Below are 25,951 nucleotides of genomic sequence, written 5' to 3'. Positions count from 1 at the left end.
CCATATTAAAACAAGTGGAATAATAATTCTTGAAGTTTTTGATTAAAAAAAAGACTTCTAAATATACATAGACATGCTCAAATTTAAATGAAATTGCTTAACAAATGAATGGATGTCATATTTTCTCTATTCTTTTGCCACTTCTCTAAGGTGAAAGTAAAGGGAAAGTTACTTCTGATTTGGAAAGTGCTGCTGTGTATAGCACATGCTCTGCATAGCTCACATGCATAGGGAAACAACCCATAGCTGAATTTGGTAGAGCTCATGCTCAGTGATTCTGAAATTTATTAGTAATACCAGGAATGGGAGTGAGGAGAACTGCCTTTCTACAGAAGTATTTAAGAAGAGAGTCCCCTACTGGTGTTAGACTGATATAATGTAATATCTGAGAAGGCAGAAAATGCAGTTTCTGCCTTCATCAGTGTCCTCCACAGATGATACTCTCTTTTGTGAATATTGGATGTTAAGGATATTAATGACACTTAAAACGCAGAACTTCTGGGTGTTGTTGCAGGGGGGAACGATTAGTCAAAAAGGAGATAGGGAATTTGGATTAGGGCCAGGGTAAGAGTATGTCTGTTGCCTTTTGGAAGCAGTCAAGAATTTGTTCCATCTGCAACAGTGGTCCACAGCCAGGGGTGCTCATCCTGAAGTGATGCAGCAGTGTTTATTAAATCAAGTGAGGTGGTGTACTAATGTGGCTCTGAGCATGAATAAACCAAACTCAGGTCAGCAAACAGCAAAAATAACAAGCAGAGTAAGCTTACATCTGCTTGCAGACAACTGTGTAGGCATGTCCCCAGAGACAGAGTTGGAGGCATGGCAAAGCTGAACAAATGCTGTTACTACATAAAGGTCAATTCTTGTGGATGCATTCACATAAATTTTCATGCTTAATTGTTATCCAAATACTATGCAAAGAATGCTAAGGGGGTGAGGGGAAATGAGTTTCCTGTTTTCTCTCTTCACACTAGACAATCTGGGTGTTCAGGGATTGGACCCAAAAAAGATTCATTATGTAGAGGCTGTCTATAGCTATCCTAAATTTATGTATGGTAAATATATTAGTTAACCTTTGCTTTTTAAAATATGGCTAGCAGCTTACTTCTGCTAAGGATAAGGTGAACAATTCAGATCAACAGTCATTGTTTTCTGCTGGCCTTTGTCATCCATAAAAATCATGGATTCATCTCACAGGTGGCTGTTCACTTGATGATCTTCAGGCTTGTATAAAGTTATATTAAATGAAGTCGGGGAAAAGATAGTTAATAGATACTACATTTTTGTTTTCTATTCTCAGTGCTGAAGAAGTTGCCAGTGTAGAGCTAAATTGATGTATTTCTCCTAGACTAGAAGTGTCTTCACTTAAGATCTGTGCTGTAAGCCCAAAGTACTTATTCTCAGTCTGACTTGCATCGCTTCAAATAATGTTTATGCTTCTTATTCCCCCCAGAGTCTTACCAGAAATACTGCTATGGAGATAGCTGTCAATGTGAAGGCCCTGCATAATGAAACTGAATCTCTGCTAGTAGGGAGAGTTCCTTTGGTAAGGTCACAAAATACATCGTTTTATTCCCTCATTCAGATTATCTGTGATTTGTTCTTTGCTGATTTTTTAAATTGGTGCAGGATTTAGGAGATGCTGCAGGAAGCTCTGTAAGGCCAATTGGAGGGTATTACACTGCATTTGGGGTTTTGATCAGAATGAGTTATGAATTCTTGTCCTAGGTTGACATCCATCTTACCTCACTTCAAATATCTAAAAGGTCATTGAAAGGTCATTGCCTGGGCTTTTCCTTTCAATAGTCAGTGGAGTGGAGAGAAAAAAGTATCCCTGTTGAGGTTGATTCACACTCAGCTGTCTTGGAAACCTATCTTAGAAAAAGATAAATCATCTTCTGGAGGTGTAGCATTTAACAGAACTTCTAAAGTTCTATTATGTGACCATCCTCAGAGTTTAAAGAGAACCTGAGGTGAGAGCTGTTCAGCTTCTCATCTTCAGAAGCTATTCAGCTTCTTCATGCAACTTCTACACGTATGATCTAGGCAAGTAAATCTCACCCTTGTTCTAACACCTGGCAGGAATTATTTTATAACCTTTAACTGGTAAGTGTTCAGTAGACCTCTAATGGTACTTGCAGACTTTGCATCATCTTCTTGGGCTACTGTTTCTATGCCTTAAATGATGAAGACTGCTCAAAAATTGTTTTTACCTGGATTTATAATTAGACAATTTCTGTATGTGCTACTGTGAAGAGAAGAAAGATGTTAGGTTTTCTATGCTGGTCTAGTTTTACGTTAAGATGATAATCAGCAGGAACAGTTACATTTTCTTTGGATTCAAAAGCTGATTTATTACTAACTTACTGTTTATTTAAGTGTCAGATTAAACATGGATATCAATAGGAATGTTTTCATTTAGCTGAGTTAGGGTAGGTGCAGGTTCACATACCTTTCTACACATGTGATAAATGGTACGAGTTGGTTCTACTGTAAACAAAAGTTGATATGATGTAGAGCCTAAATAACCATTTAATTTCTAGAAATAGTCAAAGATAGGTTCATATGATCTATTTTATGAGTTTTTGGAAGGGAAAGTTATTCATTAGGTCCAAGACAAGGGAAAAATATCTGCTCTTTTTTTCAAATAGCTATTACTAATTCCCCACATTTCATATTTAATGGGGAATCAGAGAAATTTGTTTAAATTTTAGAATAGTTTAAGAAAAGGAATTAGAAGAAGAGGTTTAAGTTGGTGATGTCATACTAGGACTAGTATAATTTATCACAGCAGTCTGGAAATAATGTTATGGAAGCCTTTCCATTGAAACATTACCTTTTCTATAGCCAGTTGTGATCTCATTGCGTTGTCGAACTGGTCCCTTGTTCAGGCTCCAAAGCTTAATTTGATCCATTTGTCTATTTCTGATTTTTACATGTTGTACTTCTGCTTATCATTATGGTCTGTGCAAATGTCTTTGTGAGTCTCCATCAAACCCATTTTTTAATAATAAGGCCTTTTAGAAGATACCGAGATAATCTTCTAGAGATGGCCGTTACACTCATTTGACAGCATGCTTGTTTAGAACAGTATTTCAGTCACAGTAACAAGGCACCCTGGTTAACCTTTTTGCCACGTATTTTTATAAATGTCAAAGCTGCATGTATGTTGTCCCTCACTCTATTAAAATAGAGACAGATGAAATGTAAGATGCTGCTTGATTCAATCAGCCACTGCTATCATACACTTTTTTTCCAAATTATCTTTCTCCTCTGACAAAGACATTCTTCTTTAATATCTTCTTTTTTTTTTCCTCTTCATTTCTCCCTCACCCCTCTTTTCTGTGATCAAAGCTTCTGATAGCAGTAAATTGATGCCTTTGTTGCATATACTACTTGGTAAGCTTTTTCTTTGTTTCCATTTACCAGCTCTTGAGTCCTTCTCTTATGGCTTCTGAAGGCCACAAAAGAAATGTAAATACATATATAAGGAGACTGTGATTCCTGCCACCTCCCATAAGATATGATTAACAAAGTTCATACAACAGTATTAGCTAGATGACATCAAATGGTAAATTAGCTGTAAATGCCATTTTTAGTGAAGTGATAAGATGGGACAATGAAGCTGATTTGTGGAATCTTCCAGATGGTTATGGCACAGTTGTCCAATGTATGAAGGGAGAAGTATGACAGAATGTTTCACCTCAACTGAGTGAAATAATGTGAGCTCACTGGAATAAAGTATTTTAATATTAAAAGTTTAATTTGTAAGGAATTGAAAAATCTTTTATTTTCATTGTTTCATTCATAATGTTAACTTTCATCATGGAAATAAGAAACTTTTCCAAGATGTTGTAGAAGGAGAATTTACACTAAATTGCTGACTGTTCCTTTACCAGAACTGCACTATTGTTTTGAGTTTATTTCAGGAGCAATATTGTCAACGCATGCACTTTCTCACCATCAGATGAGATTTGTTTTGTCCCCAGGCAAAATCAAGCAGAATCAATCAATTAGATAAGGGCTTGTTGCAAAAGACAGAACTCTTTGTTTCATTCATTTATATAAAATAGGTGCCTTAAATAATTTCTTAAAAATGGTAACACAAGAAAAGTTGTAACTTCTTCAAGGACAAGTGCGTCTTCCACTGTGCTCCAAATTAACTGTTCAAATTAGAAAATAAAGAAAGGCAAAAGCAAGATCAGAGTCTGATTATGGGCACTGAATTCTGTGAGCTTTAGAAGAGAAAATAACATGATAGCAAGAGGGAGCTTGTATTTCCAGTATTACTATACTAAACAGCAGCATCTTACTAAAGATGGTCTCTCCTTTGAAAAGTGGTAACATATGTAAACTACTGAAGCAAAATAAATAAATTTTTGTTAGGTGGGATAAATTTAATGGGGGCTTGTAATTCATCACCAAACCCCAACAACATCAAAATCTTTTTCCAGCACTAAGGATCAAAGATTCTCTTACAACTCCATTTTAAAAATGCATTCACTAGGATATAACTTAATTAGATCCTTTCAAAAGAATATTCTGCACTGCTTTGGGACTACTTTTGCTTCAGAGGGAGGAACAGATGTTCAGATTGCTTTATTAGTGATTCCAAGCAGCTTGTTCCAGGATTCAAATCTATATCTTAAAATGGTGTTTCAGCAACACCAGGTAAGTCCGAAACAGTGTTGCCAGGGATCAACTGCCTGCCTTACCTCTTCCTCACAAGTCTGACTCACACAACAGCTGCAGAATAGTTTTCATTTACTGGGGTTTGAAGGAAAACTGGTACCTCTATGGGGTTCTCAAAGCATTGGTAGAGCCAAATTCTTATGGAAGACCTTTGGCAATTAAGAATCTTTGGTAAGATCCATTTTCTCTTACTTGATCAGGAGAGAGTGATCGATCATATGAAGACATTTGCAAATAACAACTCAGGCTTACTACCATCTATTCAATTTTTTTTTGCACCACCTTTTATACAAAGACTTTCCAGGCTTCTGCTCTTCTGGTCCAGTTTTAGCTCATGCTGGTAGTTTCCATTTCTAATGTATTCTAGTATTGGTGTTATCAGGTAACTTTTGTTCTATAGAAGACTCAGGAGTGCACTGAATGATGACACTGATTGACAGCTCAGTCCAGCTGGCCTGCACCAAAAGTCTCAGCTGTCTCAGTCATCCCTTTGTGGTTGGGACCATACTAAATGTACTGTCAAGGTGGTCTGATGTATCTCTGAAGGAAAATCTAAATTTGGACGATAATTTGTTTTCACCATTTGTTTACGCTCAGCAGTTACCTGTTTGTGTGTGGTAACAACATATCTAGACTTAAATGATGTGTCTTAATAAAACTAAACCCACTATTTTTCTGGCCTGTTTATAAACAGCAGTTAGAAGCTCCCCATGAAGAGCTGTTGTCTGATGCTTTACACAGCGTGGAAATAGAGTTGAGAAAACTTGCTGAAATCCCTTGGCTTTATTATGTTTTTCAACCAAATGATGATGAGGTGAGTTTGATAAATATTTCCTGTCTCTAACTGAACTAAGTTTAGGATTTCTTTTGAGTCCCTTTTGTGAATGTAAAGCTTTTGAAAGGTTATCTAATGAAACATTTATAGAGTTAAATCCTGACATTGTTTATGAAAGTAAAATTCAGTCTTTGTTTTTGAGATTAACCATGAATTACCGTCTCAAGCATGTCATTTAGCTGTTGTTTTCTGTTAATTGCAGGTAACTATGTCTCTTCTTTCATGCAGGATCCCCCTCTGGATTATGCTAAAAGAAACAACAGAAGTACCGTGTTTCGCATAGTGCCAAAGTTTAAAAAAGAAAAAGTTCAGAAGCATAAGACCAGCCCTCAGCCTGGTATGTGTTTTGAAATTACAAGAAAAATAGTAGCATTTGGGGAAAATGGGATTTTAAGGGTTTTTTTTGGTAAGAGGTGATGTGATGCACTCTACCTAAGAGTAAAGTCAAACTAAAAAGCAACTGAGCTAACTGGCATCTTCGTTAGGATGAAGACTTCTTTCAGTGCATTTAGAAAGCATTCAGTAGGACCCCCAGATATCCAAGTGAATGGAAGAACTACTGTGAAAATATTCAGACAGTTTTATCAAGCAGCAGGACCTGTGTCTTAGCTGGTGGTTACATTTGATTAACTCACAGCCATACAAGCCATAAGTAAACACATCATTTCCCTGTGAAGCTCCAGTTCAGATTTTTCAGGTTAGTTTCAGAACGTATGCAATACCTTTTATCACACTGGTTTAATTAACCAGTTATTCTTAAATTTCAGATGGGTTTTAGGTTCAGCAAATGAGACAAATCAAACAAAAAGCCATGATAGTGAATATTGATTTTTTTTTTTTTTTTTTACTAGAAGTTGAACAAACTCCACTCTCCTCTCTTCCCACACTTATCCGTGAACTTACTTCCTTAAGATTATGTCCAGGAGTTAATCAGTGATCAGATGGTCCTAAAAATGCTTCTGCATCTTTATCTTTTTTTTTTTTTTTTTGGACAGTTGGTCATAATCTGCAAAATCTTGCAGTTGTTGATCATACTTTAGATTTCAGATTAGATTTCAGATTTCTCTTCACTGTAAAACTGATTAGCATTCAATGAAGTTGCAAAATTAGAGCAATAAGTAGCATAACTTTTTTTTTTTCAATAAATGTCTTACTAGGACTAATGTGGGCAACTAACCTTAGAGAACAATGTTTTACAGAGAGCTTCTTAATGGCCTATGTAACACAGTAGCTTAAAGAATACTTGTTGCATTAATTAAGAATACTATAATCTGTTAATTAAAACTGGACTTGCTTGCTGCCATTGCTATATTTAAGGTATGGTTGATATTTTAATTTTACATGTTAATTAGTTTTTGAAGGCTTCTCCTCTCCTGGATGACTACTAATAAATTAATGGTATTAAGCAGAACAACATTAGACTTTGCGTCACTGATCCTAAGATGGCTTAAAGTGAATTTGTTGGGACTTGAGGTTTTAAAGGCTTTACTGAAGATACTGGAGTAAAGCTGAAAGCATGGCTGCAAAGCAAAGAACCCCAACTTTGTTTAGATACTTTCTCATGTTAACTGCTAACCTGTAACCTGCATGTAAAAAGGAGATTGTCAGTTTTTGTGGAAATGACACCTCTAACCTTTCCCTTTGCTAGCACGGCAATTCTACTCTGTTTTCCACTCTCTTTGGCCTAACCTTTGCTTGTGATGCATTTGAGCATGTAGAAATTAAGGGGGTTTTGCTCTTAACTTTGGTAGTTCAAAAATGGGGCACAGATGAAGTTGCTGCTTGGCTGGATCTGCTCAGTTTGGGAGAGTACAAAGAAATCTTCATCAGCCATGACATCCGAGGCTCTGAGCTTTTACATCTGGAAAGGCGAGATCTTAAGGTATTTCCTTTGTGCTACTTTTCTGCTATTGACCATTTTCTTTGACAAAACAACAACCAACTTTTCTTCTTTCCCTGCACTTGTTATGTGCTTGTAGCTTGGCTTACACTGTGCAAATACGCAATAAACTAATATGCGCTGTCCTTTGGCCTGATTTTCTGAAGTGCTGACTTGTACTCACAACCAAGAATATCTGTGTTATCCAAAATTTCCTTTTTTTGGCACTTTATGTAGAATGATAGCATTATCATTTATGTCAAAAGGCATAGGAAAAGCACGTTTAATATCTTACTGACATCAGTGTAATATGTTATCTTCAAGAGTTCACTGTTTCCATTGAACAGGATCAGTATGAATGAGTTGAAGGTGGTGATAATAATTTTGAAGCTATCTGATGCAAGGTCAGCAGCTATGAGCAGCTGACCTGCTTCAGGTGATTTATTACATATATATATTGCTTGTAGTGGGTGTGAGAGAGATAAGCATCTTAATAAATTGTGGCATTGGACTTACATGGCATTGGTGTTTGTGTGTCAGAATAGACCTTCGCAACAGGTTTGCTTGTCCCTGACCAACCCTGCCTGATTTTAACTGTATAGATTTAAAAAAGAGCACTTTCTTTTGACTCCAAAATTGTAAAACTTTCTTTCTCTGAGGTCAGATTGATAGGTTTTGCAAGGAGAAATGTTACGTAGCATCTGAGACTGTTATTTGAGCTTGCTGGTCTTCTTCAAGAATGACTTAAGTGCATCCATTATATGTAATAGAGACTATATCTTTGGGGATTCATTACATTACTTTTTTCCGGGAACTCGGTAGTAATGAGTTCTTGATAATGGGTTTTGCAACTGCTTTTAGCACATAAGAGAGGAAATAGGATATTGTAGAAATCACAAACATTTACGTTTAGAGTGCAAGTCATTGCTCTGGTCACAGTGCAGTAGTCTCCAGATAGAGGCAATACTTTCATACAAATGTGCCATTTGTTTGTAAAGTTTCTCATATATTATGAAATACTGATCTTAAAAGGTAGTGCCTGCATTGTGTGGCTGTTGGAGCAGAATGCAGCTGCTGGAGATAGCTGTATTTGAGATGATCTGTTTGGCTATTGTGTATTATTCTACCGCTTGGTATTAGATTGCCTAAGCTTCTTTCCATGGAAGTTAAATTCCTTTCCTTCAGGATAGTTCCTGACATGGAGGGACAGTTTCCTGCAAAAATTTGGAAATAGAAAACTGTCCAAGCAATCCACCACAGTGTTCCAGTGGTGGATGTTGCAAGTCCAATTCTGAATGGGCACTGAACAAATTTAAAACTTAACTGGGAAACTCAGCATCACACAATGCATAGGTTTACTAAAATGTTAAGAAATCTTAAAAAAAATCCCAAACCTATGTCAAATTTGTTGGCATAAGTGATGGTGGGTAAGATCAGTGTTAAATTGGACATGGCTTCTGTCTATGCCTCATTTCTGATGGGTACCAATTTGACTGCATGCCCAGAAGACTGGCACTTCAATTAAGTAAATAAATATCTGCAGCAGGATAACCATCAGCGTGTTATCCCTGTTGTTAAGACATGCTGATTCAGCATAAATAAGTCTTAGAGCCTACAGAGAGACAGACTTACTGTCCCCTCTATCTAGCGCTGCCAGGAAGCATGTATGAGGTTTTAAATTGCTCAGCATAGCTGGACAAGGAGTTGTTCTATGCCAGTTGCCTGTGCTAGAAGTTTTGCTCTAGAATCACTCCATCTTCTTGTTGCAGATGCTGAGAGCTTCCAAAACAGTACTACGTTCATAAGATAGGCCAGGCTTTTGGCCAAGCATCACTTGCGCTCTATGTAGCAACACTGAATTTATATAGCAGAGTTTAGCACTCATCCTGTTAATTACATATAGGCCATGATCTCTGCAGGGAGCCAATTAAAGATGGCTCAGGGACCTTGCAGTTTTCTGACCAGTGACCTGAATTGGTGTCAAGATGTGTAATGTGATACCTAGGAAATGAGGAACACATCACAAGCTGCCATACTAATTTTTCCTCCCTTTGGCCATCAAGGTGTGCAGATGAGTTTTCAGTGCTCTTATGAGGCTCTATCTACAGCCTCTCCTCCAGTGCAAGGCTTGTGCTTCCTGCCAAACTAAATGGGCTTGCCATTGATTCACAAGCTCTTAAGTCATGTGCAATAGATTTACCTCTATTACCTCTCATGTCTACAACAGGAAAAATCATTGCCTCTTTTAATTGAATCCTCTGCGCCCACCTTTCTTTCTGTAGTCAAAAGTAGAGATAAAAAGCAGTATGGAAAAGGATTTGATGAAACTCCCTTCCTTTGCATGCATCACTGAAATAGATCAATACGTTGACTGAAGAATCGGACACCTCTAATTGTATTTTTGTGTAGCTTGCATATTCCATTCTCAGTTACCTCTGTGCGGTGACTGGTAAATGGAGAACACCTCCAAGAGGAAACGGATATCTCTCTCTACCCTCCAGTAATACCCCTTCTCCAGCCTCCTACGTCTGATTTTATTAAGGGGCATCAAGACTTTTACACCCATGTGATTTCCTTTCGCTTGAGGAAAGGCTTGGCAGCAAATTGTGAACTATGGTGTAGAAACTGTAGAAAGAAAACGTCACAATTATTTATTTTTAACCTTATTTTACAAGCAAATTCATTGAAAATTAGGCTGATTTTTCTGAAATAAATGCTGGCATTCTTAGCAGTGGTAACCATGTTCCTATGCATGTAACTTAGTAATACTCAGTACTGCAACACATTTGGTAGGATGAGGATGGTGTCTCCTTAGAACTCTATGGCAGTGTTGGTTTCCTTGGAGAAAAGGTTTTCATGCCTCATGTCAGCTTGATGAGCAGTGCTAGTCAAGCTGAAGTCCATGCTGAGGACTGTGGCATTTCACCTCTGTGTTTCGCAGTAGTGTGTTTTAAAAAAGTTCTTGCATGGAAAATGTTTTCTAAGATTTGTTAGACTTCAGGCATGCTAGATGGCTTTTGACACTGGGAATGCAAGTAAGGTAGGTTTCTCATCTGCAAGATGGTAATATCAAGGAGTATTTATATAAATCGGTGGTATTACAATGGTGGTATGTTTGCCCAAAATCTGTTGGGCAAACCTGGAATAAATGGGTTCATGCCTAAGCAGACAGGGGCCTGATCACCATAATACAATGCAAATGAAGAACTCCTGAAAGCTGTTGCAAGAATTTCCGTGATATTTTTCTTGCCCAACCTTTTTTTTTTCCCCCCCCAAAGGATTTTTTGAGCCTTACCTACTGAATGCCTTGAGATGTGAAAGTGGTTAGGGAGAGCAGAAGGAAAGGTGATCCTGTAGTTTTAAGGCCATAGCTGGGGAAAAGGAAGGCTATTTTCTTCCTCAGACTCTGGCTCAAGGCTTGTCATCACAACCATATTTTAGTCAAATTGAATTTTTGTTACTTAGATATAAATTAAATATGGACAGATTATGTAGAGCATGATGAAACTCATGCATGCACAAAAATGCAGAGATCTTTGGGCTCTTGCTTTTTCAGTGATGCATGATATGCTGCTATATCAAATCCTTTTAGTCTGAGATGAGAGAATTTCTGGAAACTTTGCTGCATCAGTAGTAAACTGAGAATACTAGATAGTGTTTAGTGTCAGGAACGTATAAATTTGAATTTCCTCCAAACCAGACTGCTACATGAGCATCAAAATTCGGAGTTTATCTTTTTGCTTGGGGATTTTTTTACCCTGGAAACATGGCACAATTTATCAAAAGGGCCCCCAAAATTGTGATGAGGCTCTTGAGTCTTGCTGTTCTGATCTATATTACAGCAACTTCAGCTGGAACGGAAATAAAACCATAATGTCTTGCCTATGAAACATAAGCAGTGTTGATGATTCTTTGTAAAGGTTGGTGGAAAAAGTGTCTGAGTTTTCTGGGAATTTCATAATATGATTATTTCCTCTGATCTTTGAAGTCTGGAAGCATCTTGCTATGTTGTTTTATCCAACAGAAGTTGTACTTGTGAAAAATGTTTATTCTGAAGAATTTGCAAATTCTTAACCTTTAACATGTGTGGCTTCTCTTGGTGTGAAAAGTATCCTTATGGGTTTTCCCTTATGTAGAATTTCCTCCACATAGCAACTAGGGTATTTCAGTAGTTTCAAAAGTGGTATGTATTTTTGATTCATTGGAAAATTAAATTTAGCATAAAAAAGAAAATATTCTGTAAACCTAAAATGATAGATATTAGTGTCCTTGCGGGATGAGTTTAACAACTACTGCCTACATCAAATCTCTTAACTTAAAAATTAGTACTATTTTTTCTTATAAATGACATGACCATTAGTGGAAACAGAATATAAATTGATGTGATGTGGAAAATTAGAAGGTTTTTTGCAGATAGGTTTATGAACAGTACTTGATTTGGGGACTTTTATGAACATATCTTGAACTCTTTAATGCTGACACCTTTTTGCCAAATGTGCTATAAAGGTTGGTCATGTATTTATGGTGCTAATAGTTTTCAAGTGAAGAAACAGCCAGGGTTTTTTTTCATCTCTGACATATCCAGAATTCAGTCTTGACTCTCTGAAAATTAATCTGTTTAATCTGTGCTGTGCTATCTTTACAATAAAGTAATTAATTCATAGCCATCGTACTACCCCTTTCTTCCTTTGGAGAAATGCAAAATGAATTGCATGCTAAAACTTTTAAGTAATATAAAGTACAGATTTTCGGAGGTTTCTGTGGCTGTAGAAAGGTAGATACAGTCTTTGTGTAGAGTATGTACAGAATTTTATATATGGTTTCATTTTTCCCTCAGAATATTTCAAGCTGCTTAATTACACTCCTTCTAATGTCTTCATAATGGAAAATCTTCCTATTAAAATTAAAGGATTTCTATTTCAGAAAAATAGATTATGAAAACTTTCTACATTTTTTTATTTAATGGCAATCTATTTACATAAGGTTTATTCTACAGACAATCAGTGTTTGACTCTGTCACTTGCTTGACATCACTAACACAAGGATTTTAAAGAGCTTTTCAAAGCTGAGTTTTACAGATAAGGGAAGCAGATTTCCCCCATACTTGAGCTCAAAATTCATTAGCACATTTGGGGATCATTAGTACAGCTGGGCATCCCATTCTGTTCCTCTGACCATTCGACCGGTCAAAATTGGAAAAGGATGCTGCTAAAGTTGTTACTAATGTTGGAAGAAGATTGCTGCAAAAAATCCTTGTCTGTTGTCACTCATATGGAGACCGGCCCTAGAAACACTTCAGCTGATGTGATTTCTTTAGTGGTGGCTACAAGGAGATCTACACCTGTGCTTTTTACATTTTTCTTGGGGATGTGACTGTCAATGTCTGAGAATTTTTCTTCCAGCTCTCTAATCAGGAAGATCGATGTTAGGAGATGTAACCTTTTTTGGAGTGAAAAACAAATGCTTACCTTTTCTGTTGCTCTCTGAAGGGAAGTTGTCCTACATGCCTGTAGCCGTTACATCCACTTTCCCTTGAGAAACTGGGGATGTGTGTGTTTGTTGATTAAAACAGACATCATAGGGCCTCAGATCAAGTGACATTGCTGGACAGAAGCTCTAATCCATCACATCATACTAAGCATTTGATTGCTCTATTAGAGAGGAGAGGGAGATTGTTCTTTTTTTGCCACAAATTGTGAAAGGCTTTTGAACTTAGAAGTCAAGTGAAAGATGGTTTTGACATATATTGCAGTGCCTTGGGTTGTCATTATTGCAGGTAAGTAATTTTCTGTCTGCAGGACAGAAAGGAATTAATTGTATGCTCTAAGCAATATTTTTGTTAGGCAACACTTGCTAGTGCCATAGAATCTTTTCCAGTTAATGTTGATTGCAGTGAGCATATTTCTAGACATCTGTTGCATGGCTAGATCATAATCAATGGGGATTTTTTTCATTTTTGTAAATAAGCCTCCTTCTTTTTCTTTTTCTCTCCTTTTTTTTTTTTTTTTTTTTTTTTTTTTTTTTTTAATAATTTTGTAGGACCTGGGGATAACGAAAGTGGGTCATATGAAGCGAATTCTCCAGGGAATTAAAGAGCTCGGCAAGAACACCTCTTTGTCTGAAGTATAATTATGGTGGTGCGTCCTTAGAGAGAGAAGGGCAAGTTGCTGGAGAAACAAAGCTGTTGCAGGCACTTAGCTGTCTTTGTAGTTTACTCTATGGAAGAATAAGCTCCAGTGTTTGTACAGGCTAGTATCTCTGAATTCTTGTATGGTGAAGAGCTTGCTGCAAGACTACAAAAGGATTTGTGCCAAAAAAAAAAAAAAAAAAGGAAAAAAAAAGGTGGTATGTTCTGCGAAGATGTTTTCTTAGTGTGCAAACTTGGCCAGTTCAGATAAGCACATTTTGGTAAATTGATTGGTTTATGGTGAACTGCACTGACTGGAAAATATAATCAAGAAATGATTGCTTTGCTTACATGCAGCTCAGTATGCCTCTCTTTATGCTGCAGCAAGATACCACTGTACAGCATGAGGTTGCCTGGTTATCCTTCCAAGGCATAACTCCATAAAACCTCCTGTGCAGGAGATCAGGAGGTTTTGGAGGTTCCACACGTGGGCCTAGCAGTGCCGCAGGTACCCAGCGCTCACTCACTGGCCACGCAGAAGGGAGGACAGATACCTTGTGATACCATGAATGCAAACTATAATGCATGGTGTGCCTGCCTGAATTGTCTGTTGTTCTGTTGCATGACACATCTGATACTTTAAACACTTGAACAACTTTTATATCGGTTTGAATGAGATTTAATTTATTACTACTTGAGTGTCTTTTTTTTTTCCCGTTTCAGGCACTTTTCTATTCTTCAGTGTTGTGTTATGCCTAAAATGTGTTCTACAGCAAAGGATGTGTGGGTGTGGAAACTTAGCATTTGTGCCATATTCAGCAGATTATATGCATTATATATGATTGAAACACTGTACAGTTAGATTTTTAAATATACCATGTACAGAAGGTATATCAGGTAACTAACTTATGAGTATTTTTGAAAGACCGGTACCTCACAAAAATATCAGTTGGCTTCCTGCATGGAAAATGATAAAGAATTTTCTCATGGTGCATTTTAATGTAGTTATTCTGTTATCTTAAACATCTGTAGCATATTTGAACTTTTAGGCACTAATGGTTTTATTTATTCTGTTTAAAAAGCAGGTTTAAAGATTAAAGAAAATTTTTTACAGGAAAATTAATTCTATTTATCATGCATAAGAAGAGTTTTAAAATGTAGCAGCTGATTTGATTTTTGTGGGGTAAGCTTTTACTCATTACTAATTAACTATTAATTTAAAAATGTCTCTGTATGCATTTCTTTACAAAGGTATCAATTTGGTTTTTGTCAGCATTCCTACATTGGTAGGCCATAAAAATTTAAAAATGAACTCTGAGGTTTTACACTATGCATGCAAAGATGAATCACATGCAAGACAGTAATCCATGAGTGTCAACAGGTTAAAAAGTGAAAATCATCTTTGTTTAGAAATTCTGTCAAAGCAGAGCTTATAAGGTTATTGACAGTTTACTTAAATGAAACATATCTTCATAATTGAATTTCCTGTTTAATTTTTCAGAAAACTATTAATCTAGTAGAAAAATAATTTGCATATATCTACAGAGAAACCTACTTAAATGTTTGAGATGAGATGATATTGCACCACCTGCCAGAAAACTTGCACGGAATCGCTGTCTCCTTGCTGTTCCTAACAACGTGTCATTGCAGCACGAGGAACACTTGACGTTTACTTAGTTGAGTGGCTTTGACATTACTTACAGTTAAAGAGTATCTTAATATATATTTATGTTTTCCTCATAGGCAGCAGAGTAAGGTTTCATTTGTTTATTGCAAATCTTATTTTCCCATTAAATGGTTTTGCCCTCCCATTCTCATGAGTATGATGGGAATTGTTCCTTGGGAAGTAGGTGGGAATCATCCCTTGGAAAGTAAAATCTATTCCCCTCATTGTTTTATTGCAAAAAAAAAAAAAACACAAAAAAACACCTGAAAGGAGCAAAACAGGCTTTGTTTATATCCAATTATAGTAGTGTGTGCTCTTGCTGCTGTAGGTTCAACAGGCACCACTCTGGGAGCTCTGTGGACATAATTGATTATTCTGGTAAACAAATAAAAGTGAAAGGCTATGTTCCATTAGATTTTCCATAAAAAAAACAAACCAAAATCCCTTTGCCAAGTGACATGATTTTCATGCTGTTGTATGAAAAGCATATGCAAACAATGGAAGTTAGGCAAACAATGGAAAGATTATATGTTTTTTTTAATGTACTTGACATTCTCTGCTTTAATGATGTCCAGATGGCATCTGTCCAGTCTTTGCAAGTTGTATGTCCTTTTCTCTCTGTTTCTCCATAAGCTATGCTATATTTTAATGTGTGGCAGCATTCTAATATACGGATGTTACAGTAGACTGTGTAGTTAATCTTCCTGGTCGATTCAAGGACATAGTATGTGGAAGAACCTACTTTGCTTTCCTGATTGTAGGATACACTCTATTTACAATTTTCAGCCTTGCTATATGCAGTGTGTTAAGACAGGCTATGGAACAGATCTCTTCAGGTCACTGTAGAGTTCTACACTGAGCATCTTAAAAAATGGGAGCTGCTTTTAGGGAGGGAAAATGGGCAAATGTTGTTTGTAAGGCAACTTTCATAGGGCACTCCTCAAATTACCTCAGTATAGGACAACTGATCAATTGTCTTTGTACAGTTGGTTTGTTTTGTTTTTAAATGACCAAAGAATTTAACTTTGATTGTCCTAAGCAGATGGTTTTTTTAAACATGCAAGGAGAAATAAAAATTGGAAGCATCATTTATGTTGTATTTATTAGATGCCCAAGAGAGCAAATTTTATGCAACCCTATGCCTTAGACTAATGTTGGCTATCAAATCCAAATGCATCTGACAAGGAGACTCAAAATATTTCATGGGCTTTCTCTGCCAAGGTCATGGGTCATAACTCTTGTTTAGTGATCTGGCTTTTCTACAGACAGACTTTTGAACACAGTGTTACTATCAGATGATTATTATAATTTCCAAGTATCATTTTTTTTCCTTACTGTTGTAAAAGTCCCAGCTCCCAGATCTAAGGACACCCATAGCTACATTTTTAACAAACTGAATTCTTTATAATTTAATCCTGATGTTTAAAGTGCTTCAAAGCATACATCCCAGTGTTTCAACAAAAATAAGGTAAGCACATGCCCCTAAAAGTAGTTAGTTTTTTAGAAAAGAATTTATCCCAATAGATCTTGTGGACCCCAATTCAACATGCTAGATTCATCAAGAGTCAGTCAGCATACCTTAAAATCTGAAAGGAATACAGCACAAACATCATTTTTTTGAAGTGGCTGCTATTCATATAGATGAAGTACCCTACACCTCAGAAAGAGGAAGAGGAGAAATACATGTTTTAAAATGGCAGCAGATTGCTAAGTGCATGTTTCTGTTTTGTCATTTTCTAACAGGATTTTCCCAGTTCACTGTATTCAATTGCTGTAGCAACCTCTGACTCCGGTCATGCAAGTATTGCCTTTATAATGCCTAATGCCTTCTTAGAAACAGAATGAAATCAGGCAGAGTCATGGTTGTAGGTGTTGAGGATTTTTTACAACACTTTAAAGCAAAAACTTTTCAAAAATGAAATTTTTTGTATGATGGCAATTGCAACTTTTCTTTATGACACATTTTTATGTACTTAACCATTATTTTTTCTCCCAAACATCTCTTTCTTTCAAAGAAAAATATTTTAAACTTGAAAGAACAGTAAAATGTAAAGAGTGTGATCAAAAATCCTACCAGACTACTTCAATCCAGTATTTCTTACTGTGGGACTGGAGTAAACATGCTTGGTCCTGTAAATAATAAATAGGAATAATTTTCTCTCTCCATCCCTGCCCAAAAAGATTAATACTGCATTGTTGTGTGAGTGTAATTCAAACAAGAGGAATTAGGTTTTTTATAATGGCCCATTTCATATTTTCCTATGCTTTTTGTAGAAAAATAGATCATCTGCTAATTTTGACTTTTTAATTGAACTCAGTGATGCTAATTCACTTAATGAAAATTTCATAATGCCTTGATAATGAACAGATCTTATTTCAAGGGTGAACTTATCAGGGTTTTTCAGTACATCTAGTCTTCCTTTTGGAAAGACTGGCAGGAGACCTTCTTCACATGTAATGGAAAATTAATATATAAAGTAAATATGAGAGGATGTTCCATAGTCCCACTTTAAAAATAGATGTAAAACTACATATTATACCTCGGTAATTCCACAATGGACATGTAAGACAAAAACCCACTCAGTGATTTCATTTTGCTTGATGCTTCCTATTAATGATTGCATTACTAATGTTTGCTACTGTTTCTCCATTGTTCTCTCTGTGCCCCTAAGTATTAAGTTCTTGCACATAAGTTTGACAGCTCTGGTAACTAATATTTAGTAGTGCAAAAAGTCTTTGTGAAAGGTAAAATCACAAGTGATGTATATTGTTGAGGATAACTGAGCTGCAACAATATATTTAGCTTACAACCAGGAAATCATCTTGTCACTTGTGTAAGTACATGAAAGCCACAGAAGATTATATGAGTAATTATAAACTTATTTTTTCACCCCAATAACACAAGTACCTCTCAACTGCAGTGTTCTGAGTGTTACGTTTATACCACAGGCTCTCCCTTTTTTTTGATTCTGTTTTCATAGATTGTATGTTTTGTGGTATGATATTCATATCATCGAGGTTTGATGCTGCTTATTCTAACTGCAAAGATTTCATGTTTGCAGGAACTGTACATGACTGTATTGCTGTCTTAAGTAAAAGGAGGAGTTTTTGATGACTTCAGGAAGCTGAAGAGTTTGGACAGGACTTAAAATTATCTCTGCTGCCTCTTCAGAGATAAATAGTAGTGTCAGAAGGATTGATAAAGCATCATTTGGTAATTATCAATAGAAGATCTTTACTGGTTGTATAAATTCCTGTGTTTATATATAGAATATAGTGTGGAACTTGATCTTTTTTACAAAAAGAAAAATATTTTCTAGTTCTTTTCTACTACTGTTGCATTAGGTTTAATAGCTCTGTTAAAGGTTAGCTTATGTACTTGAACTACTCGTTTCTGCCATACAGAAGCCCAGTCTGTTTCTCAGAAATTATATTCTGTTTGGAAGCCATCTGGAGTCTTCCAGGAAACTACTTCTGTAGCCAGTTGGAACTAATACCAAAATACATAGCAACTTCTGTAGACTTAATAGTGGTAGCCCTCAAAATTTTAACTGAAAAAAAAAAGGTTTTGAAAGGTTGGGGTTTTTTTTCAGTCTGTAGCATTAAACTTAAAACATGATCCCCTTATCATCTGTAAATAGTACTGTTAACACTTTGGCAAACTAACAAAATGCTGGCAATTACAGATGCCAGAGATTCCTGGACAAATTGTAATTAATTTATCAGTAGTGGTGAAAGACCTACCACCTTCAGAGCAGTCAACAGAAAATTCATACATGTACACGGTAGAATTATAAATGTCTATTTTGAATAATTGAAGACTTTGTCTCCCAGTTGACAGAAACACTTTTTATTTAAACTCTTTGGTGGGATTTTGAGTTCATATAACCTATTGCTTATGTTAGTGAGGGAAGAAGAAACTGGTGCAAATTAATTTTTAACACAGGTCATGTCTCTATTAATGTTCCCACACTGCTTCCCAGCTCCTGTGTCTGGATGACTTCCCAGCCGCTTGGCAAGATGAGACCCTTGCAAGTCTTCCCCAGTTCTTTTCAGAAAAGCTGAACACGCAGGCTAGGAAAAAGCTGTAGGATGCTCCAGGAGAGCTAGGTTGACCAGGGCTTCCAAGTTCCAAAGACTAGCATAGCTATGGTGGACTAAAATCCTTTAAATTATACTCTTGCAATCCCTGCCGAAAGCTATATTTGGCTTGCCATACCACTAACAATTAACACTAGCTACTGGCATGCCCTTGGAAAGACAGGCATTTTAGCTAACTCCAGCAGCTGTGTAAGACTTTTGAAAATACTAGAAATTGTGGTAGCTATTAGTAGGACAAGTATGGAAGTGATTAATCTACATTTTGTTCTATGGAAAAAACACTTCGGAAAAATACATTTGTAGTGTGATTGAAAGATTAGTGTTAAGATTGAAAAGATACTGAAGGTAAAAGCAACATGGTACAAAGTTTAAAGTAATTTGAAATTATTATTTTTTCAGATTCTTTGGAAACAATTCTTTTAGGAAGCTGTGTTTGATCCAGGCATAGCTGTGTTATACTATAGCATGTGGACTGGAAGATGAAACCAGGAAGAAATGAACTAAAAGTAAAACTGAGTAGTTTGTTTTCATGTTGGAAATAAAATTCACACCATGCCCCAGATCCCCACTATGAATATTTAAAGTGAATTAGCATTTTAAGTCTTACTTTTATTAAACTAAAGTATTAATTGGATAGAAAAACTTATAGTTTAATTACTAACCTGACAATGTCATTAAAAGGGAAAGAGTTACAGATATGACTATGTTTTTCTCCCCATGTTAGCTGAGGTAAAACCCTGTTTGGGACTAACTCTCTTTGTAAACGCGGAGGTTGAAGAAAGCCATTTGAAGCTGCTTGGTCTTGCTTTTCCGGGACAAGGAGAGCACATGTGCTGACAAGTAGGATCTGGGGGCTTTTCATTAAAATTTTAAGAATATAAGATTTTCTATTGGGACAGATTGTGAAGGTTTACAACAAGCACACAGGCATGTGGATACTCACTGTGAAGCTTTCTAGTGGCACTGTCCTCTCACAAGATGTCTTCTCTATATTGCAATAAGCGTTTGGACTGTACTGCTTAGCCAGATTTCAGAGGATTTTCTACAGGCATCTGTTACTTGTGGTGTCTGTACTTTCTGTCCTGGATTTCTGTCTCCTTAAAACATGTACTTTGAACAATGCATTTCTCCATATATGTCAAAAATTACCATTTTTCCCCTTAAAGAAGACAGCTTGTGAATTTGTCCTGAAAAAGCTAGCCACTCCCTTACAATCATGTCCATTGAATCCTAGAAGAGCTGAAACATGGGACTTCCCTAGAGCTGTCAGTTGTATATCTAGTAATTTAGTTTGCTGAAACTTGTATGTTGGGTGGATCATCAAAGGGCAAGGTATTATTCACAGCAGAAGATGAGATGTGCAATAGATGGGATTTGTACATAAAGAGTACAAGCCGTTGAGGACCTTCTGAGAGGTGAAGAGGGCTTGATCTCTGCAACAGATATCTGGTCCTTCTTCATTTCTGCTATCACACTTGAATCATTTAACGCCATCTAATAATAACAGCTTCCTGTCTTAATTCACAGTGATAGCAAACATATCAGTTAGGAATAACAAAACTTGTCACTGTTGTAACTGTATGTCCAGAGCAGGTATCTTTAAATGCTGAGCACTGTGGAATCTCATGACTGTACTTGCAGTATATGTTCTGGCATTTAAAAAAGCAAATTTAATCTAAAGGTATTTTAAAGGTCCTGAGACCAACATGGGTGATTTCTCTCATTAGTCAGGCTTGTCACTAAAATTAGTATTCTGGTCAAGTACAGCTGTTAGTTAATTCTGTATTAACATCCACTTACTTGCATGAATGAATGCATAAAGTGCACATGGAATTGTTGCAGAGATGTGACACTGTGTAGTTTTCTCTAACTCATATTTGTGTCTGACATGTTTTGTAGCAAAAACCTGAAACACACAATTTCTACCCAATTCAAAAACATAGTCAATAGAAAATGAAAACATCTAATGTGATCCATACTGGTTTAGGTAAAAATTGCTGCATGCTCTGTAGTTTCTGCCCTTTGTTTCCTCTGTTCACTCCACAGGAAAATTCATCATCTTTGCAAACATGCAGATCAGTTGGGATTTAGGCATGTGCTTTAAACAGCACTTCAGTCCCCCTTGGAGATTGCTCATGTATTTTAGTTTTAGCATTTATGTGTAAGCCTACAAAGGTTTTGCGTAGGTAGAAACTCTTCATGCATAAAAGTTAACATCAGACTGACCATCGGTAGACTTTTAAATGCCATACCTATGAATGTTGTTCTCTTGCCAGTATTTACATGTGCATGTGTGTATATATGTAGTATTTAGTTTGCAGTGTGTATGTGCGTGCACACCTGTACATATATATATGTATATACGTACCCTGGTTCTGCCCAATATAACGATGCCAACTTGTGTGTAGAGCCAAAAAAACTTAAAACTATACAATGCTTGAGATGCTGCATTGTTTTTATTATAGTATTTTTTATATCAAATGAATTGCAAGATGTTTACAGATGCTTACAGATGCTGATTAATATTTAACTTATACAATAGAGTGGCAGGATGTTTGTGATTGTTGTCAGCTAAAGAATTGTATATGATTCTGGGTGAGATTTTGGCTTTGATGAAATCCTTGGCAAAACTCCCATTGATCTCACTGGGGCCAAGATTAAACCCCTCTGAATCTATTGTTTACTGGCTATTTTCCTACTGTGATAATTTTTTTTAAATGAGTGAAATGTATTTATTTTTTTCCCAATGTGAAATCTGCAGTTCCTATTTGGATTTTTCTACAGAACCTGCAAGCTACAACACAGGTGGGAATATATGCCTCAGAGAATATACAGAATTTTTCATTGGTCTGGTCCTTGAATATATCTAAGAAAATACCTTCTAAAATAGCTTTTGTAAGATTTAATACAGAATCTTCTAAAACCAGATCACCCTTCATACCTCTTTCTACAAAGAGAACATGCAGCATGGCAGGTGAAAATGAAGAACTATTTATTGATGAATAAAATACTGGTTTCATACAGCTCACATGGCTCTGCAGATCTGGAATGAGACACTTGAAGTACCATATCCAGAAGTACCTTATCAGAAAAAAAAAAAAAAAAAAGCTATATAGTATATGGCTTTAAACTTCTCATCAAGACATGGAGGTATCTTCAGAGCCAGTCTAGAGAATGATTCTTTTATTTCACAGATTAATAACATTATGACAATATTAAGTGATAAGGCAAATCAGACAACTGCTTGACATTAGAGAAATCACTTGTTAAGTAACAGAAGGATCAGTTCTTCAATAGAACCAAGGAGGAAAAATACCTTAATGCAGCGCTTCCTAAATCCCTTTCCAGGGTATCTTTTAATTGCATACACTCTTAAGTATATTCTTCCTGAAAAAAAGACACAAGGCTGTGAAACAGCTGAACAGATGCATCTTAATTTCTTCATTTAAAGCTAAAAATATCATTTTCAAATGAGCTATCGTGCACTTTGAAATATATGTGTCTGGAACAGGTAAGTTTGTATTAATCATAGATAGTCATCCCACAGATACAGTAGGATTTGTAAAATTAGGTAGTTATGCCAATGTTATCAAAAGCTGAAGAAATAGCAAGCCAGTCGTATTCTCCCATGAGGCTTTCTGAAGTCATCTGTGCAGAATGCCCACCACTTGCAGGATTCTTTTGCTGTAATTTTGTTTTAAGAAAGGATCATATTCAGATTCTTATGCTTCCCCTTGCTAATAAGGAAGTAAATATGCACCTTGGCTGAACTTTCCAGGAGTTTGTTGGCTATAGAAACAGACCTCAAAAGCATGAACAGTCAAGGCAGCCAGTAGACTCATGGAGGATACACAGGGCTCTGCCTGGGCTCACTGGCCAGCTAATGTGGATCTGATTACAAATTTGGGGGGAAAAAAGCTCCTATTGTGCTCCTGCTGTGGTCAGTGGCAAACCTCCATGGTTATTAGTGGGAGCAGATGGGCACCCAAGTGAGCAGAGAACTTCCTTTTGCATGTTCATTATCTTTCTGTAATTATAATCAGGACTGGAGTTCAGGACACACCATTATTTGTCTGAAAGGCCAGGACAAGTAAAGGATATGCGAGGAAATGAGGAGGAAGTGGCTGGAGGTCTGGCTTCTGCCTTTAGTTTCCTGCCACAGAGCTGGTGCAAGACTGGGGGCGACTCAGTTAGTTAACCTTTGTGTGCCTCACTTTCTCCGCCCGTGGGAGTAAGGATGCTTTCCACCTTTGTACAGCCCCCTCGAGACCTGTAGGAGAGCAGTGGTATATAAGCAGCTAAGTTTTACTGACACTATTATATGTAGTATAAATAAATTACTTTTGTCCGTAACACTGCAAAAATTGCTTTTCCTAGTTTCAGTTCTGACTATTTGATGACCTACTATATTCTAGGTAGTCAGTTCTGAAGCTTAGCAATTGCTCTAGTACTTACAATTACACACATAGCGGGCTCTGTTTGCTGCAGAAAAGAGTAAAACTTTAAACTGCCTGACAAAACTTGCCAATGAAGTATATCTAACAGAGCAGGGGTGTAACTTTTGGCTTTATTTACTTGTAATAATGGTAAGGAACAGTGAATTTTGTTTGTTTACATACTGTTTACAATGGCACAGTTTTATTTTTAATATATAAAAAAACAATTGAGGTATTTATTGCATATACTATTTTAAAGATGTTTTATGTGTTTTCACCTTTGGAATATATTGTTACATTTCCTTGTACAGATAATTTGGGTGGCTTTGTTAATATAGTTAGTAATTTTTATGACTACTAAGTGACCAGTTTTCCGTGCCTTTTTATTGTTGGATGCATGATACATATTTATTATTGTATGGAAGTCACTGAGATGTGTATTTTTGTATTCTGCTGGAAGCAATGGTTGATTTTATTGTACATGATAAGAGATGCCTTCCATAACAGGCACTCGTATGAGATCTTCCTTCTCAAATAAACAGAATGCATTCAATGTATGTAAGTCCTTGAATTGTTTCTGTGTCTGCAAATCGATGGAAATCCTTGAACATCATGACACTGAATTTTAGATACTATCCACTCAGAATGTGGGCTGCTACGAATGTCATCAAATCTAAAACAAAATTCCCCATTGAAAACAATACAATGGCAAGTCTTTGGCACACTGTAAGCCTTTGTACTTTAGAACTCTGTATGTTTAAACTAAATAAAATTTGGATGAATGACTGTCAAGCATAATTTCTATTCAGTCTGCCACACATTGCCTGAAAATTGTTTCATATTAGAGGCCTTGAATACAGCTTTTAAACATACTTTATATGGCTATGTGCAAGCCCACATGTAAGTAGGTCACTGTGCATGTAGGTGTTTACATTTGCAGGGATCTTGCTGGCATATGGTGTATTAAATGTAAAAATAGATTTACATTTGCATCCATAGTAACAACAGTCGTTAAAACAGAATATACAGTAGTGCCCATTTTTCCACAGTAAGCGGCAGTAAAACAAACACATTTTTCCTTAGTAGTATATACTGAACCTCTCTAACACCAGCCCAGATAAACACTCATTTGAGTTGATTCCATGCCAGGATCTGAAGCCAGAGGGCAATTCTGCAGGCAATCATCCACTACCATGTTGTAGGTCAGTGAGCTACTAGGCTGGTACTTAACACAAGACATGATGTAAAAGGAACTACAATCAATGGCATATACAGAAGGAAAAATATAGTGTATAGTAACTTAAATCAGTTGATGAAGGCAATAATCTTGTGGCTGGGATCCTATTGTGCTGATCATACGTGGGAGAAGCATTTTTATGCATAACCCAGAATGCTCAGAGGTCAGCACCGCCAGTTTTAACACACAATAAATTCCTGCTGATTACACATTTCTTAGGGTTGAAGTCTGTACTTTAATTTTGAGTGTTTCATGTGCATTCAATTTCTTTATCTAAACCAGAACGCTTGGTTGTAATAATGAAAGCTGTGGCATGGATGAGAGACTATATTAGGAGAAAGAGCCAGTGAGGTAAAGTAGGGGACACCACTGGGGATGGCACTCTGCAGTGCATAAGGAGATGTATGATGCTGTATTGACACTGTGAACTCTCCACAATCGCCTCTAGCAATTAGACTTAACAATAACATGGGCTTCCCATAGTTCATCTTGCCTGTATGTTAGGTTTGTGTGAATAAGAAGTCAAAGAATGTGGAAAAAGTGGTTGCATTATAAGCCTTAACTTGGGAGATGCACTTGGAGAATTTTTTAATCATTTTAAGAAGAGTTTGAGAAATGAGTGAACTTCATACCACAATATATATTTTAGTAATTGTGATGTATAATCAATCTGTTCGTACTGGTGACACCAAGTAGCGATGATAAAGACTGAAATTGTGCTAATTTTTAACTCCCATGACTAAATTCTTAAACACCTGAAAAAAAGGGTTTAAATTAGACAGGAAAGAGTTTAAATTAGAAGTCCCAATGCAAATCCCTAGAAGCAAATCTAGTAAGAGTTACTGCTGGACAGTTTAGCAAAAAGGGCCGTATAGATGTCTTGTCTCAAACACAAAATCTAATAGTGAATTATTTAAAGAGGTTTAGTTTGGATGGGGTGACAAACTACAAAGGCAAAAATGAAACTATTGGCAGTAT

General features: G+C 36.5%; 1 protein-coding gene across 5 annotated transcripts in view; it reads left to right on the top strand.

Moving 5' to 3' along the window:
* DGKH (diacylglycerol kinase eta) overlaps positions 1-24,293 on the top strand; it is an 84,910-nt gene extending 60,617 nt beyond the window's left edge. For 4 of the 5 annotated variants that reach the window (XM_026843417.1, XM_026843411.1, XM_026843402.1 and 1 more), the window contains 5 exons: positions 1,454-1,546; positions 5,387-5,506; positions 5,756-5,864; positions 7,279-7,409; positions 13,446-24,293. In XM_026843417.1, the coding sequence (XP_026699218.1) occupies positions 1,454-1,546; positions 5,387-5,506; positions 5,756-5,864; positions 7,279-7,409; positions 13,446-13,535 (543 nt within the window). In that variant the 3' untranslated portion in view covers positions 13,536-24,293. The remainder of the gene's footprint in view (positions 1-1,453; positions 1,547-5,386; positions 5,507-5,755; positions 5,865-7,278; positions 7,410-13,445) is intronic. The other variant, XM_026843422.1, reaches the window with a different exon arrangement.
* Positions 24,294-25,951: the final 1,658 nt, after the last annotated feature.

The sequence above is a fragment of the Athene cunicularia genome, assembly GCF_003259725.1.
Source record: "Athene cunicularia isolate RWA chromosome 1 unlocalized genomic scaffold, athCun1 chr1_part1, whole genome shotgun sequence".
Classification (NCBI taxonomy): domain Eukaryota; kingdom Metazoa; phylum Chordata; class Aves; order Strigiformes; family Strigidae; genus Athene; species Athene cunicularia.
This window is presented reverse-complemented; position numbering and strand designations above follow the sequence as displayed.